The sequence below is a fragment of the Schistocerca gregaria genome, chromosome 3 (genome assembly GCF_023897955.1).
Source record: "Schistocerca gregaria isolate iqSchGreg1 chromosome 3, iqSchGreg1.2, whole genome shotgun sequence".
NCBI classification, from domain to species: Eukaryota; Metazoa; Arthropoda; class Insecta; order Orthoptera; family Acrididae; genus Schistocerca; species Schistocerca gregaria.
In genome coordinates, this window is record NC_064922.1 from 765880806 (window position 1) to 765897111 (window position 16306).

Consider the following 16306-nt stretch of genomic DNA (forward strand, 5'->3'; position numbering starts at 1 on the left):
ACCCCTTGTTGTTTTGCGTGGCACTATCACAGCACAGGTCTACATCGATGTTTCAAGCACCTTCTTACTTTCCACTGCTAAAGAGCAATTCGGGGATGGCAACTGCATCTTTCAACACGATCGAACACCCGTTCATAAGGCACGGCTTGTGACGGAGTAGTTACACGACAATAACATCCATGTAATGGACTGACCTGCACAGAATCCTGACCTGAATCCTATAGAACACCGTTGGAATATTTTGAAATGTCGACTTCGTGCCAGGCCTCATCGACCGATAACGATACCTCTCCTCGGTGCAGCAGCCTGTGAAGAATGGGCTGATTCCCCAGATTGGAAGCTGTCACCAAGGCTAAGGGTGGGTCAACACCATATAGCATTACCGATGGCGTTCGCCATGAACCTGTAAGTCATTTTTAGCCAAGTTTCCGGATAATTTTGATTACATTATGTACTTTCAGTCTTCACGATGTCAGTGACACTCATGACTCACATCGGTGGACCGACAAAAACCCACATAGCTATGTGGATCCACATTTTGAAGAACATTTCTCTGGAAATGTGTGGTATGGTATCGTACAGAATCACATTGGGCCTGTTGTGATACAGCATAGTCTCAATGGCCCAGTTATCCAGACTTTTTAAAAACTAGTTTCCAATATTATTACACGACTTTCCTTTGGCAACAAGAGTGGGTATGTTCAGGCATTTTCAATTCTTGGTTTACTTCTTTTCTGTATCTTCTGGGCCACCAGTTTGTCAATGCTTTGTGCTACTTGTCGGGAGTAATGCTTAATCCCATCCTTGATGGAAGCGTATAGTTGTCGTTCACATCTGTTTATAAGTGAATCTTTCGCAGCTCCTCTCCACAGTTCATTACAGTACGAGAGTTTACGACCAAAACCATGTCTCATCATTTTACGATAAATACCATATAAATCTTTAGAGTAGATGAGCCTGAACTCAGCTAGGTGGGCGGTAACTGCCAAAAGCCCCACAGCATGTGAGGTAACGGGCGAGTTGCGGCGCCCTGTAAGTTCAGAGTTGCTGCAGCCGGGGCCCGATCTCGTTGGCATCCACATGTTGCCTCACAACGGCCGGAGCACGTGGTCCATCGAGCACGTGGCTGGGAATTCCTCGGTGACGCTGTATGCCGGGAGCGCCAAAGATGGCGGACTCTGTGAAACCTTAATGGCAGTCCTTTCACAGTTCGTATAGAAATTAATGCTAGCCAGATGAATCATGATACCTCAAAAAGAAACGTGTACATTACTATTATGTGCACGACATTTCTGGTGGTGTAATCAGATTTTCAATATCTTTATTAGTTTAAAGTTTAGTATCTGACGATAAGTTATACAAGTAACCCCCAGCAATGAATTTCCAAAATTTAAACGCTTCATCCGATTTCGTCAATCGACATGTCTTTAGAAATCTATTAGGGTAAACCTAAACTGGTATAAATTACAGGCATGTAACTTGAATGGTACAAGAGTTATTGGAGGTCAAAGTGGCCGATTTCTATCTATGGCGTCAGGCCGTAAGTACTCCACAGTTACACGAAAAAACGGTAGCAGCATGCTTGTAAATATTTTTATTCGTCTATGTCTTTCTTTATATCCGATATATACTATTCATGAAGAAATCTGTTAAATATTTACTGTCTTATAGAAAGCACAGAGACATTAGGCTACTGGCCTACCTTTTGTTCTATTCCTTTGATATATGTTTATTTAATTTGTTTATGTATCTAATAATGTGTGGTAGAGTGTGTTTATGGTCCCGCCGTTGGAATATTTATACAATTTCAAGTTATTTAAATGTAAATCCAGTACTTCTGTTTGTGTGGGTGTGTTGGCATGAAGACATGGCGCGAGCGCTCTAGCCAATCACAGCTCTCGTGGATGGGGAGACGGGATGGAAGCGAGTTCGGATGAAAAGTGCTGGCAGTACGGCACAAGTAATAAAATGAGCTCTAACATGGAAAGTAAGGCGTTTCCGGACACATAACATATTTTCTTTCTTTGTGTGTGAGGAATGTTTCCCGAAAGTTTGGCCGTGCCTTTTTGTAACACCCTCTACTGTAGACTCAGCAGTTTTTGGCCTGTAATGCGGCAACTACGTATCCCAGCCCTTAGACAACGAAACCAGCCAAAACTCTCAATATTGCAACTCTGAGACTGTGGGTGCGTAGTTGAGGTCACCACCAGTTCACATTTAATGAGAAAGCCAGCAAGCACCACAGGGGTTCATTTCTGCTATGTCAAAGAAATTGGTGGATGGTATTATTACAATACGTCTGATGTTTAAAATGTCCATCTTTTCTGTCATTTTATTACGAAAACTTTCTATTTATCAGAGAATTTGAGCTTAAAATTTGGCCTGAGTGCATTTTCAAATAAGTCCGCAGCTCGTTGTCGTGCGGTAGCGTTCTTGCTTCCCGCGCCCGGGTTCCCGGGTTCGATTCCCGGCGGGGTCAGGGATTTTCTCTGCCTCGTGACGACTGGGTGTTGTGTGATGTCCTTAGGTTAGTTAGGTATGAGCAGTTTTAAGTTCTAGGGGACTGATGACCATAGCTGTTAAGTCCCATAGTGCTCAAAGCCAAGCCATTTTCAAATATATCGACAAAGTTTACCGAACTTTATAGGAGCCACTCGGTTCAATTTATCTTTCAAAGAAATTGGATGTCTACATGGATTGCCAAAATACTGTTTCCAGATTTTTGTGATGTCACCAATAATTCCAAAAATAGGAAGAATGGTTCAGCAATTGTTACTTTCCAGTATTGAGAACTGCTACTTGCTTGTTACGTTCTTCTCCCTCGATTCACATCTCAGGAACGAAACACGTTAGAACTTAGGATTTCTCAAAGGAATTGAGAGATATAGAATGTAAAGAATCTCTGGCCGAATTTATAATTATTAATTGGTCACAACAGGATACGATGCAGATTATCGCGATCAAAACCGTTCACATTAATCACATGAGCTATGAATATTGGACTGACATGGTACCCTTGTTCTAGGAATGCCCGCGCGGTAGCTCCGCGTGTTCGGTCAGGGAGCTGGCTGGTCTCAGTAATGATAAAAAACTACTGAGGGGATCAACAACAAACTTCAAGTTCGAAACTCGTAACCGCTTAAATTTTAATTCATAATCAGCGCTGGCGGCCGAAGACTTCCTGCATAAGTCACCCTCATTCTGGCAACGGCCTTGTCAAAGAGTACAGAGGGGTGGGCAGAGGTTCAGGGCACTCTCTTGACCTTGGGGTGGGAAACTGCCCCTAAAGGCGGAGGAATCAGCAATCATCAATGACATGAGGATGCAAAAAGCAAAGGAAACCACTGCATTAAAGACACATAAAGTGTGTTCACAGGTCATTGAAAAAGTGTCGCGATGATCCCCCGATTGGCAGAAGATTCCGGGAGAGTTCCCCATTCGGATCTCCAGGAGGAGACTGCCGAAGTGGAGGTGAGCATGAGAAAACGATTGAATAATCAGCGGAAGGATAACTTTCTACGAGTCCGGGCGTGGGTTGTCTGAAGCCTGATTGTGGCTGACAAGCTAGAGCAACGGCAAAGGGAAATGCAAAGGCTCGTTCTAGATACAGTAGGGATCAGTGAAGTGAAATGGGAAGAACACAAGGATTTTTGATCAGGTGTGTGTAGTGTAATATCAACAGCAACAGAAAATGATGTAATGGGAGTAGGATTCGTTATGAATAGAAAGGTAGTGTAATGGAAGACAGAGATTGGAATATATCCAGCTAATACTTGAGAACGTAGGTTGCAAGTGCTACTCAGAGATGAAGAGGTTGGTGCAGTAGAGGAATTCTTGTGGGCCGCGTCAAACCAGTCAGAAGACTGATGAACTAAAGAAAAAATGGTACTCTTGATCAAACAGTTAATGAAGGTCTAACTTGTCAAGAGCCCGAGGAGGCAGATACTAAGATTGTTTACCATGTTTGTGAAATTAGTTTACGAGGTCGAGTGCCTGTTCAGTAGTCAAAACCGATGTTTTAATCATATTGCTTGGGAATATGGAATTTTTAAAAAGTTTGATGCATGTTAGAGTTAGTAATTCCCGCTGTTACATTGATGTTTCACTTCTGTATGAACAATCGGATTGCTCTAACAAAAATTTTACCTGCTTTTCTTGCTGTTACCACCGGCGATTACAAACCTGCACTCTAGCAAAAGAACAAAAAAGATCGACAATGCTGAAAATTCTAATCACTACCAAAAGTTAGTGAGACGCTGAGAATGTATTGAACGTCTCAGAAGAATTCACGTGCAGATTGTTAGACGAAAAAATCAGTCATGTCGATTTGTTAGATTAAACATTTTTACACAAACATATAAAACGAAAAGTGAACATTGTTGTACAGCTCTAAATCGTAGTTTATCTAGTTTTGACATCTGGAAGCTACCGCCGTGTAAAATAGGACTGGAACAGCATTTACTAAAAACGAAATATATTTCGCAAATATGGAGCAACGCTCATACGAAAAATGTATCTAGACACAACAGATTTATGAATACGTGACAACAAGAAACATTATGATTTTTCGTGGTTTTCGGGTAGCAAACATGCACAAAAAGTATAGCTGACGTGAATCTCACTGTAAGACTATTGTAAAGAAATGGATGATTTTTGACTAATTGCATTTGTTTTCAAGAAGAAGACACTGGAAGTACTGGTAGTGACGTGCAGAGTGATCTTGGTGATAACGATAATGCTGATGATCCCGACAGCCGGCGGTGTGACCGAGCGGTTCCTAGGCGGTTCAGTCTGGAACCGCGCGACCGCCACGGTCGCAGGTTCGAATCCTGCCTCAGGCATGGATGTGTGTGATGTCCTCAGGTTAGTTAGGTTTAAGTAGTTCTAAATTCTATGGGACTGATGACCTCAGATGTTGAGTCCCATAAGGCTCAGAGCCATTTTTTTATATTCCGACAGTGATTGAAACGTTTATATTTTTTCCTTTAAATAAATTCTTTTTTTAACTTTACCCCACTTTGTTTTGTATGATTCATTTAGAAAATTCATCACTACGACGGTTTCAAGTAAGCTTTTTATTAGTCATATCAGAATTTGAAAGTTGCTACTTATTCAATGCCTTGCCACATGGCTTTTCATACGTCTCAATGCGACCTTGTAATGAATTCGATTATCGGAATGTTGTCTGATTAGCAATGTGGTGCACTAAATTCGCGTGATACAATTTCTTTCTGCCTCTAGGCAATGCTGGCGTAATGCTTTGTTACCGATCGGTAGTATTTGTAACATTTTTATGACGGTCTCAGAATGTAAGGTGCTCATTTATTTTTTTCATGGTGTTCCAGGTTTTCGCTACAGGAGTCTGCAAAACGTGTTTTTGATATCTTAAACCAATCATTCAACCAGATTACAAAAAATCAAATTACTGTGGTACAGTTCGGTAAAATTTGTTGAGATTTTTGAAAATACGGTCAGACGTGAAGCGAAAAACTCTGAGATTAGTATTTTTTTTGGTTTAGGTTCAACGAATCTATCGATTTCATATTGTTAAGTGAATTGCTATAATTCAACAATTTTGGTCGTGCGTCCTCCTACTGTTAGATTTCACTCTAGCATCTGCAAAACATGTCGCTGGCAAGTTTTATCAGCTTTTCGCCATCACATATCGTTTCTTACAGAAAACATGTTAAATTGGGGGCTTGTTACTGCAGCCCAAAATGTCTAAATGCTCTAATAATTGCTGACACGAAAAGCAGTCGTGTGAGTACAAGAAACCCAACAGACTGTTGGTTCCAGTACTTTGAGATGAGTAGATATCAAGAAAGAAAAACTAGAGAACGACGACTTTATGGTAGTCTCTCCTCACACCAAGAACTGTTGTAGAGGATGAGGTATAAAGTGCTGTTTATCTTTGAAACAATCACTCTTGTATGACTCTACCATACCCGGTTTCTGCCTACAGTAGCCTTCTTCAGATGCTATGTGCGGCAATCGCTGAACAAATGTTCATACATTGTCAGTTCGTGATCATTTGTTCAGCAAATGCCACCCACAGGATCAGAAGATGGTCATTATAGGCCAAAACTGGTTATGATTGTGTCATAGAAAATGATCGTATTAAAAATAAATCAAAATCCAGTCAACCACCGTCCCCTTAAACGGAAAGCAATTTTATCCTAAAAGGACGCAAATGTAGTAAAACTTTTCTACGGTCCTTTAGTCCAAGACGTCGTAAAATTATGGGAGTAACTATGAAGGATGACTGACAGATATTTATTCTGTTCTCGCTCGACGGGAGATCTACGGAGTGGCCAAAATCAGGCCTCAAACAAAGAGACTAAAATTTCACGGTCATAGTAAAATGTTCAATGGGCGGCAGCAGATAAATCTGCTTCGGAGTAGTTTGCCCGATGTTACATAGCTGTTTCTGAAATTTGTAACACTTCCACTTAGACTAGTATGCACGTATACTGACCAGCTAATACGTTATGACCATTGGACTTCGCGAGACTGACAGCCTCCTGATAACGTGACGGACACGTGAGGAACGTACATAGATGAAAGAGAGACTAATCGGAAACCACTATTGTGACGATACCGGTTACAAAATGGAGAAACCCACTGGCATGAGCGATAGTTATGAAGGATAGATGGTTATTACCCTGTGTCTAGGGAGGATCATCTTGGAAACGGTGAAGCTGCTCGGTTGTTGTATGTGGAGTTCCGATGGTTCAAATAGTTCAAACGGCTCTAAGCACTATGGGACTTAACAGCTGAGATCATCAGTCCCCTAGACTTGGAACTACTTAAACCTAACTAACCTAAGGACACCACACACATCCATGCCCGGGGCAGGAGTTCGGATGTTTGCTCTCTCTGCAAAGTAGGCTAAGCGGCAATTTGTGGCAGATCTACACGCTTCCGTGGCTGAGAAATGTTCCAGTCTGTGTAAAGTTCCATAACGTTAATCTAACACCAAGTCCGCGCCATAGAAAGGTCAGTTATAGGGCATTATCACACAAAAATTCATTTGTTCAGATCGAAAAGCAATTTGGTCGTGGACAAGGAAGTACTTGTACGCCCAAATATATATAATTATCACGATAAAGGCCAATGATTTTCTCATTGCAGCTGCACGCCAGACTCGAAATGCCGCATGTAATAGGGACAATGCGCAAGGGCTAGCGCATTAATGGTGTGTGGATAAGTTGAGAATTTGGGGCTGACGGGAGTCGTTTTAGGGTAGTCGGTGCTAATACCCTAGTTAGCATAAGACCTGGGTTCGAATCCTGGCTCAGTACAAATACTCAACTTTCTTCATAGCTTTAAAGCAATACCCACTTGTAGCCAACGTCTGTAATTCCTCTGTGTCTTGAGAATTTGGGTCTGAAAGGAGGCATGCTGGGAAAAAACTGGAAATTTGTGGAAAGATTTTATAGGACCAAACTGCTGAAGTCATCCGTCCCTAAGCTTACACCCTACTTAATCTGTAAGTAGGCTGTTTAGGTTTTTTTATTGGTAACGCCGCCGCCACGTAGCACTCTGTATAAAAATCACTGGCTGTGCCGTGTGCAGTCTGTGGATGGTTTGCATTGTTGTCTGCCATTGTAGTGTTCGGCAGCGGCAGCTGGATGCTAACAGCGCGTAGCGTTGCGCAGTTGGAGGTGAGCCGCCAGCAGTGGTGGACGTGGGTAGAGGGATGGCGGAGTTTTGAAATTTGTAAGAATTGGTGTCATGAACTGATATATATATTATGACTATTAAGGTAAATACATTGTTTGTTCTCTATTAAAATCTTTCATTTGCTAATTGTGCCTATCAGTAGTTAGTGACTTCCGTAGTTTGAATCTTTCAGTTAGCTGGCAGTATTGGCGCTCGCTGTATTGCACTAGTTCGAGTAACGAAGATTTTTGGTGAGGTAAGTGATATGTGAAACGTATAGGTTAATGTTAGTCAGGGCCATTCTTTTGTAGGGATTTTTGAAAGTCAGATTGCGTTGCGCTAAAAATATTGTGAGTCAGTTTAAGCACAGTCGTGTATAATTTTTCTAAGGGGACGTTTCAAATCTAACTTAAACTAACTTACGCTAAGGTCAACACACACACCCATGCCCGAGGGAGGACTCGAACCTCCGACGGAGGGAGCCGCGCGGACCTGACAAGACGCCCAAAACCGCGTGCTTCCGCCTCGCGGCAGGCATGCGAGGGTTTCACGAATGTGCACAAGGGCGACCTATCAGCACATGTATCTAGTAAGCAAAAGATCTGGATTTGAATCCTAGTTCCGCATAACTTCTCAACTTTTCCCATTGATATTAATGAATTGCCGCAGGCAGCTAATCTCTTTAATTCCTTAGTGTCTAGAAGGAAGAAATTAGCTGTCATTGTCATAACAGGCCCTATCACAATCAACTTTAATTTTCCAAGACACTAGCACATGTTTCCAGCTACAAAACATCGTTCGTTTACTTGGTAAACGTCTCATTTCACTCACTACTCGAGCACCACAGCTCCCCCGACCATATTATATTAGCTGTCTTATCTGCAACATCAACACTGGATCAGAACGAATGTCGGAATCCTGGAGAAGGTACTTGTTTTCCCTTTTTAATTTCTGGGTTGTGGATGAAATTTTCAGCTCCAGTAGTTGGCTGTCAAGGGGAGAAGGTTTTATTGGATAAGGTTCCTAATAACCAGTCACTGCGCCAAAGTGCTGAATTAAATTACAAAGCTGTCGACAGTGTCTTATGAAACGAGGGCATGTAACATTTCCGATGGTAACCCGACCATCGTATGGTACTACGTCCCAGAAATGCCTACAGAAAACTTAAATAACTGATATGACCGCACATGCATATTCTGTTCTAAAGCTAGCAGCTCAGCTAGCGAATGTTGTGAAAGATAAGAGCTCTGCGGCTTTGTCAGTAGATAGTGGCACCTTACACCCGTGATGATTGGCGAAGCTCAAAGTATGAGAAATTCGACTGCTGGTCAGCTAGCTATAGACACAGATCACGTGGTAATGAAATCTCGACGATGTGAATGAACCTATGGAGATTAGCTCCCATCACTAAACTAACTGAATAAAGAAAACAGTCATCAGTCCCCTAGAACTTAGAACTACTTAAACCTAAGTAACCTAAGGACATCACACAACTATCAGTCATCACGAGGCAGGGAAAATCCCTGACCCCGCCGGGAATCGAACCCGGGAACCCGGGCGCGGGTAGTGAGAACGCTACCGCACAACCACGAGCTGCGAGTCAGGAAAACTTTAAATAAATACTAAACAGCAATACAGCGGTCAGTCACATGGCTTTAAAGACAAAAAATAGGCAAATTAAACTGTATCAACATTATTAGTTTTATATTTTATGTATGCTTTCGGAAGACAGGAATACGTGAGCTTTACTCATATCAGTGCGGGAGTGTAAGTAACGGCGGCCATTTTCACATGCGGACTTGCGCTTGGAGTGAAGATCGGGAGAAATAGAAAATGTGTATGGCTTGAAGTCGCCTCGTGTGAGCACCAGCAATATTTTTTAAGTATATGGGCTTTGAGTTGTAAAAATTTCGTTTGTGATGATCGTGAGGAACTCGGAAACATTTTTATCTTGTGTAGACGTAGAAAAACTCGCATTACGTCTCCTGGTTCATTAGGAATTCTAAATGTTTTGCATGTGTCGATTAGAAAGGCTTTGAAACATTTTTCAACATGACGAACCTGAATAAATTTAGGTTGGGCGAATTAGTCTAAATTTCCGTGAACTGCTCTGCATTTAAATTTAATTGTGATATACAGTTAAAATATCGCTACCTTGCGGTCGAAGAACAATTTTCTAAAGCACATTAAATATTGTGTGTAAATTTTCTAGAGATTAAGGGAGCCCATTATGCTGGTCAAATTTCTTAGATTCTTGCAGTGACAAAAACTGCACTACTGGCCATTAAAATTGCTACACCAAGAAGAAGTGCAGATGATAAACGGGTATTCATTGGACAAATACACTCCTGGAAATTGAAATAAGAACACCGTGAATTCATTGTCCCAGGAAGCGGAAACTTTATTGACACATTCCTGGGGTCAGATAGATCACATGATCACACTGACAGAACCACAGGCACATAGACACAGGCAACAGAGCATGCACAATGTCGGCACTAGTACAGTGTATATCCACCTTTCGCAGCAATGCATTCTGCTATTCTCCCATGGAGACGATCGTAGAGATGCTGGATGTAGTCCTGTGAAACGGCTTGCCATGCCATTTCCACCTGGCGCCTCAGTTGGACTAGCGTTCGTGCTGGACGTGCAGACCGCGTGAGACGACGCTTCATCCAGTCCCAAACATGCTCAATGGGGGACAGATCCGGAGATCTTGCTGGCCAGGGTAGTTGACTTACACCTTCTAGAGCACGTTGGGTGCCACGGGATACATGCGGACTTGCGATGTCCTGTTGGAGCAGCAAGTTCCCTTGCCGGTCTAGGAATGGTAGAACGATGGGTTCGATGACGGTTTGGATGTACCGTGCACTATTCAGCGTCCCCTCGACGATCACCAGAGGTGTACGGCCAGTGTAGGAGATCGCTCCCCACACCATGATGCCGGGTGTTGGCCCTGTGTGCCTCGGTCGTATACAGTCCTGATTGTGGCGCTCACCTGCACTGCGCCAAACACGCATACGACCATCATTGGCACCAAGGCAGAAGCGACACTCATCGCTGAAGACGACACGTCTCCATTCGTCCCTCCATTCACTCCTGTCGCGACACCACTGGAGGCGGGCTGCACGATGATGGGGCGTGAGCGGAAGACGGCCTAACGGTGTGTGGGACCGTAGCCCAGCTTCATGGAGACGGTTGCGAATGGTCCTCGCCGATACCCCAGGAGCAACAGTGTCCCTAATTTGCTGGCAAGTGGCGGTGCGGTCCCCTACGGCACTGCATAGGATCCTACGGTCTTGGCGTGCATCCGTGCGTCGCTGCAGTCCGGTCCCAGGTCGACGGGCACGTGCACCTTCCGCCGACCACAGGCGACAACATCGATGTACTGTGGAGACATCACGCCCCACGTGTTGAGCAATTGGGCAGTACGTCCACCCGGCCTCCCGCATGCCCACTATACGCCCTCGCTCAAAGTCTGTCAACTGCACATACGGTTCACGTCCACGCTGTCGCGGCATGCTACCAGTGTTAAAGACTGCGATGGAGCTCCGTATGCCACGGCAAACTGGCTGACACTGACGGCGGCGGTGCACAAATGCTGCGCAGCTAGCGCCATTTGACGGCCAACACCGCGGTTCCTGGTGTGTCCGCTGTGCCATGCGTGTGATCATTTTTTGTACAGCCCTCTCGCAGTGTCCGGAGCAAGTATGGTGGGTCTGACACACCGGTGTCAATGTGTTCTTTTTTCCATTTCCAGGAGTGTATATTATACTAAAACTCACATGTGATTACATTTTCACGCAGTTTGGGTGCATGGATCCTGAGAAATTAGTACCCAGAACAACCGCCTCTGGCCAGTTGCTCGGCCACCATTGACAAGACGATTTCAGTTGGAGAGAGATCTGGAGAATGTGCTGTCCAGAGCAGCAGTCGAACATATTTTGTATCCAGAAAGGCCCGTACAGGACCTGCAACATGCGGTTGTGCATTATCCTGATGAAATGTAGGGTTTCGCAGGGATCGAATGAAGGGTAGAGCCACGGGTCGTAACACATCTGAAATGTAACGTCCACTGTTCAAAGTGCCGTCAATGCGAACTAGAGGTGACCGAGACGTGTAACCAATGGCACCCCATACCATCACGCCTGTTGATATGCCAGTATGGCGATGACGAATACAGGCTTCCAATGTGCGTTCACTGCGATGTCACCAATCACAGATGCGACCATCATGATGCTGTAAACATAACATGGATTCATCCGAAAAAATGACGTTTTGCCATTCGTGCACCCAGGTTCGTCGTAGAGTACACCATCGCAAGCGCTCCTGTATGTGATGCAGCGTGTAGGATAACCGCAGACATGGTCTCCGAGATAATAGTCTATACTGCTGCAAACGTCGTCGAACTGTTCGTGCAGATGTTTGTTATCTTGCAAACGTCCCCATCTGTTGACTCAGGGATCGAGACGTGGCTACGGGATCCGTTCAGCCATGCGAATAAGGTGCCTGTCATCTCGACTGCTAGTGATACGAGACCGTTGGTATCCAGCACGGCGTTCCGTATTATCCTCCTGAACCCACCGATTCCATATTCTGCTAACAGTCATTGGATCAACGCGAGTAGCAAGGTCGCGATACGATAAACCGCAATCGATATAGGCTACAATCTGATCTTTATCAAACTCGGAAACGTGATGGTACGCATTTCTCCTCGTTACACGAGGCATCACAGCAACGTTTCACCAGGCCACGCCGGTCAACTGCTGTTTGTATATGAGAAATCGGTTGGTAACTTTCCTCAAGTCAGCACGTTGTAGGTGTCGCCACCGGCGCCAACCTTTTGTGAATGCTCTGAAAAGCTAATCATTTGCATATCACAGCATCTTCTTCCTGTCTGTTAAATTTCGCGTCTGTAGCACGTCATCTTCGTGGTGCAGTAATTTTAACGGCCAGTAGTGTATATTTATATCAATGTAATGTTTTCCTGCATTAAATACATTGGCAAGAAAGATTAAATTGGTGTGGACAGTGAACATAAATACTGCAAATTTAGTAAACTTGTGACTGATTTCATTTTGGGCTAATGCGGTGTATGCGCTAGTTGGACCCTCGACAATGCATAACCAATATTTTAAAATGCAACCAAATATATTGAGGCCCTATGAACAGTTTTTTTCTTGAATGAGATTTTCACTCTGCAGCGGAGTCTGCGCTGATATGAAACTTCCTGGCAGATTAAAACTGTGTGCCCGACCGAGACTCGAACTCGGTCGAGCACTTGCCCGCGAAAGGCAAAGGTCCCGAGTTCGAGTCTCGGTGGGCACACAGTTTTAATCTGCCAGGAAGTTTCAGTTTTTTTCTTGATTTATTTACATTTTATTCGTGGTGATGCACGTGGGAACTTAACACTTGATCTCTAGGGGAAGCAATAGTAGTTAACTTTAGTCATTTATTTTTCTGATGTGAAGCAGCAAGAAGTGTAGTGTGAACATTCATTACTATTTTACATTCAGAAATATTACCCTGCTACGTTGCCGTGAGGATGTTAATCTCAGCTGCTCACTTTGTGTTGTCTGTGATGAGAAGGATATGTGTTGGCAGTGTGTTTCACCTGCTCCCTTCTCATCTTCATACAACAAAACCATAACACCGATTACACTCAACTGCACTATAGAAATATGCATACGAGACAAAGCGCAACGAATGTGGTCTATGTGCGCAGAGGAAGGACACCTTTTCTCATATGCAGCTTAACCATCTGGGGATGTGCCAGCTAACAATGACATCTGCAAGAGACAACCCCAACGTGTTGCTACGTTGGCCCGAAGACATTGTCATAGATGATTTCATTGGGAACAGAGTATCGTGTTTGAACCCTGGATCATTGGAAAGCTGTCGCCTGATCTAATGAATCATGTTTCTTGAAACACCACATCGACTCGTGCCCTGGTATGCCATTGTTCAGGCAAGCGATAGCTCAAGACAAACGCTGCGCGGCACTCTCTGGCTAATGGGGAGTAGGGTGAGCTTGCATAGGATCTGTGACACTGACCGAAGGGACCGTAACAGCTGAGGACTACTTGAACGTTACTGCGCATCACTTCCATCCTCTGACAGCTAATGTGTTCCCCGATTGCAATGGCATCTTCCAACAATCTAACTGTCCTTGTTACGAGTTCAAACCCCTGTTGCAGAGGTTTTAGGAGCATGATACTGAATTTACGATGACGTCGTTGCCATAAAATTCTCTACTGAACACATCTGAAATGTTGTTGGGCACCTGTTCTGAGCCCCAAACCATTTTCCCCCTTTGCTTAGACATCTGACGCCACATACTTCCGAAAATCTACCAAGGATTTGTCGAATCCCCGCTGAACTGCTGGTGGAGTGAGCTTCAAAGTTGGAGAACCACGCAGTTTTTGGCTAATCGGTGTATGTTGATGTATTTCAGCCCATTTACATAATGTTTTGTTAGCACTGTGACTACGAGACCAACGATGCCCACAGGGACCTGACTAAACTGGAGGACGGCATCGGGGAGAAGGTGGCCATGTTCGTGATGTACCTGGTGAACGTGATCGGCGACGTGCTGATGGCGCTGGCTCGTGGCTGGGAGCTGGCCCTGGTGTGCCTCGTCTGCTTCCCGCTGACCGTCGCCTCCATCGTCACCACCGAGGTGCTGTCGTCACGGCTCGTCCAGAAGGAGCTCCTCGCTTACGGAAAGGCGGGAGCCATCGCGGAAGAGGTGCTCAGCGGCATCCGAACCGTGATCGCCTTCGGCGGACAGGACAAGGAGGACAAGAGGTGAGACACACGCTGCCTGCCCAGACAGCGCTCACGAAACAGTGACACTGGACGGGTGTATGCTACCCGCTGTTTCCCTGCTGCACAATCAATATCGCCGTGACGAACACAACGCCTTTATTATCGACGAGGTTTTAAGCTCCGTCGTTTCCTTTCTATTTCCTTCCCTCCTTTTCCAATTCATTGCAAGTTGCAAGTCGTTAAATATTGTGAATATGCACATCCGATTATATGATTGATTTGCGAAGTGATTCTGAAATTTTTCTGTGACAAGCGTCATGACCTAATGGTCCGATAACCCACACCCAGAAGAAATACTATAGACATCGTAGTTACAAAGAGAACTGATCTTTCCCACAGTGCCATCAATGAGAGGGGAATTAACGACAGGAACGAACGAAAAGAAATTATCAAATAATGTAGGAAAATATTTATGATATGGTAAATCCGATAGCACCTATGAAGTTATTTAAGGAACGAAATATGAGCAGTTGTATCATATCTGGCAAAAGCCGAACAAATATGGTTAAAGCCCGTCCGCACCATGAAGAAGTACGTTTCAAGTAAATCGAGGATATGCGTACAACACCACGGGTATCTAATATGGTTCAAAACGCCAGACGTAAAAAAAAGGGATTTTCCAGTGCTCATATCATGGGTTCTATTGGTGGTAGAAAGGTAGGGTCATGTGCTTTGGATAGCTTTTGTGCTAGGGACCATTTGTGTACCAACAGAAGGATCGTCTTATTGTCAATATCCTAAAGTACAGGGTAAAAGTATGAATATTACACACATCCTCCTGCTTAGGCAGGAGAATTTTTTCTAAATTTAATTTTATCGGACTTATGGTGACGCCATTAGTTCATGGACGGTTCCTTGGGAAACTCTGGGAAAAAAATATATTTTACATAATTTCACCGTCACCAGCGGGCCAAAACCCAGCCGACTATTCCAAGACACAGCAAATGACTCTAATTTTTACGATGTGTTCCCAAGATCCCGATCTCGAACAACATTGAAAAGTTTCTTCATCTTTTTATCCGTTTCCGAGATACAGAGGGTCAAAGTTAGCCTTCTTGTGCACATAAAATCCGCATGTAGGATCCGAAGTGAGGCGGAAACGTAGTTTATAAAGTGATATAGCGCGAAACAATATGCTGTCAAGTGTCTGTTGTCATTTGGAAACTCCATGTTGTAGTACTGAAGCACATGCAAAATTTTTTTGCACGTAAAATGGTCTGAGGGGTAAATTTAGTTCCGCATTGTTTCAGTTTTACATAAGTAAAGTACCTAAATTGTACTGACCAACACATTTCTTTTCATATGAGTTGCATTCTCTGGTGCAGCAGGGGAAAGAAGGGAACCAGCGGCGAAACACTCCTATCATGAAACAAACAAAAAATACGGAATATTTACCAGCTTATTTAAAAGACTCTGATTGAGAAGTGGGGTACCAGTTACCTCATTTTACGTTCCTCAGTACCTTAAAACTAACCCAAAAATTTTGTCATGCGGTCGTATTCCCGTTTTTTATGCCTAGAGACACGCAGAGAGTGATCATATTCCCCTTTTTTATGCCTAGAGAGAGGGAGATAGTGATCATATTACCGTTTTTTTTTGTTGGGGGAGAAGGAGACAGTGGGAATGGCAAAGAGACTGGAAAGTAATAAATAATAGAAGACATTAGCCAGTGATTGAGAGAACGAAGGGGAAAATGGCATTGTCAGAGAAAGAGAGGGACACTGTGGCAGTTGACGGTGACAGAACAGCTTTAGGAAAAAGAGTGAAGGAGACAGTGCGAGAAGGCGAGGAATAAAGAGAAAGGGAAAGTGGAAGT

General features: G+C 43.9%; 1 protein-coding gene across 1 annotated transcript in view; it reads left to right on the forward strand.

Moving 5' to 3' along the window:
• LOC126354017 (ATP-dependent translocase ABCB1-like) overlaps positions 1-16306 on the forward strand; it is a 282194-nt gene that overhangs the window by 82642 nt on the left and 183246 nt on the right. Inside the window, exon 7 of the mRNA XM_050003340.1 lies at positions 14173-14469. Within this exon, the coding sequence (XP_049859297.1) occupies positions 14173-14469 (297 nt within the window). The remainder of the gene's footprint in view (positions 1-14172; positions 14470-16306) is intronic.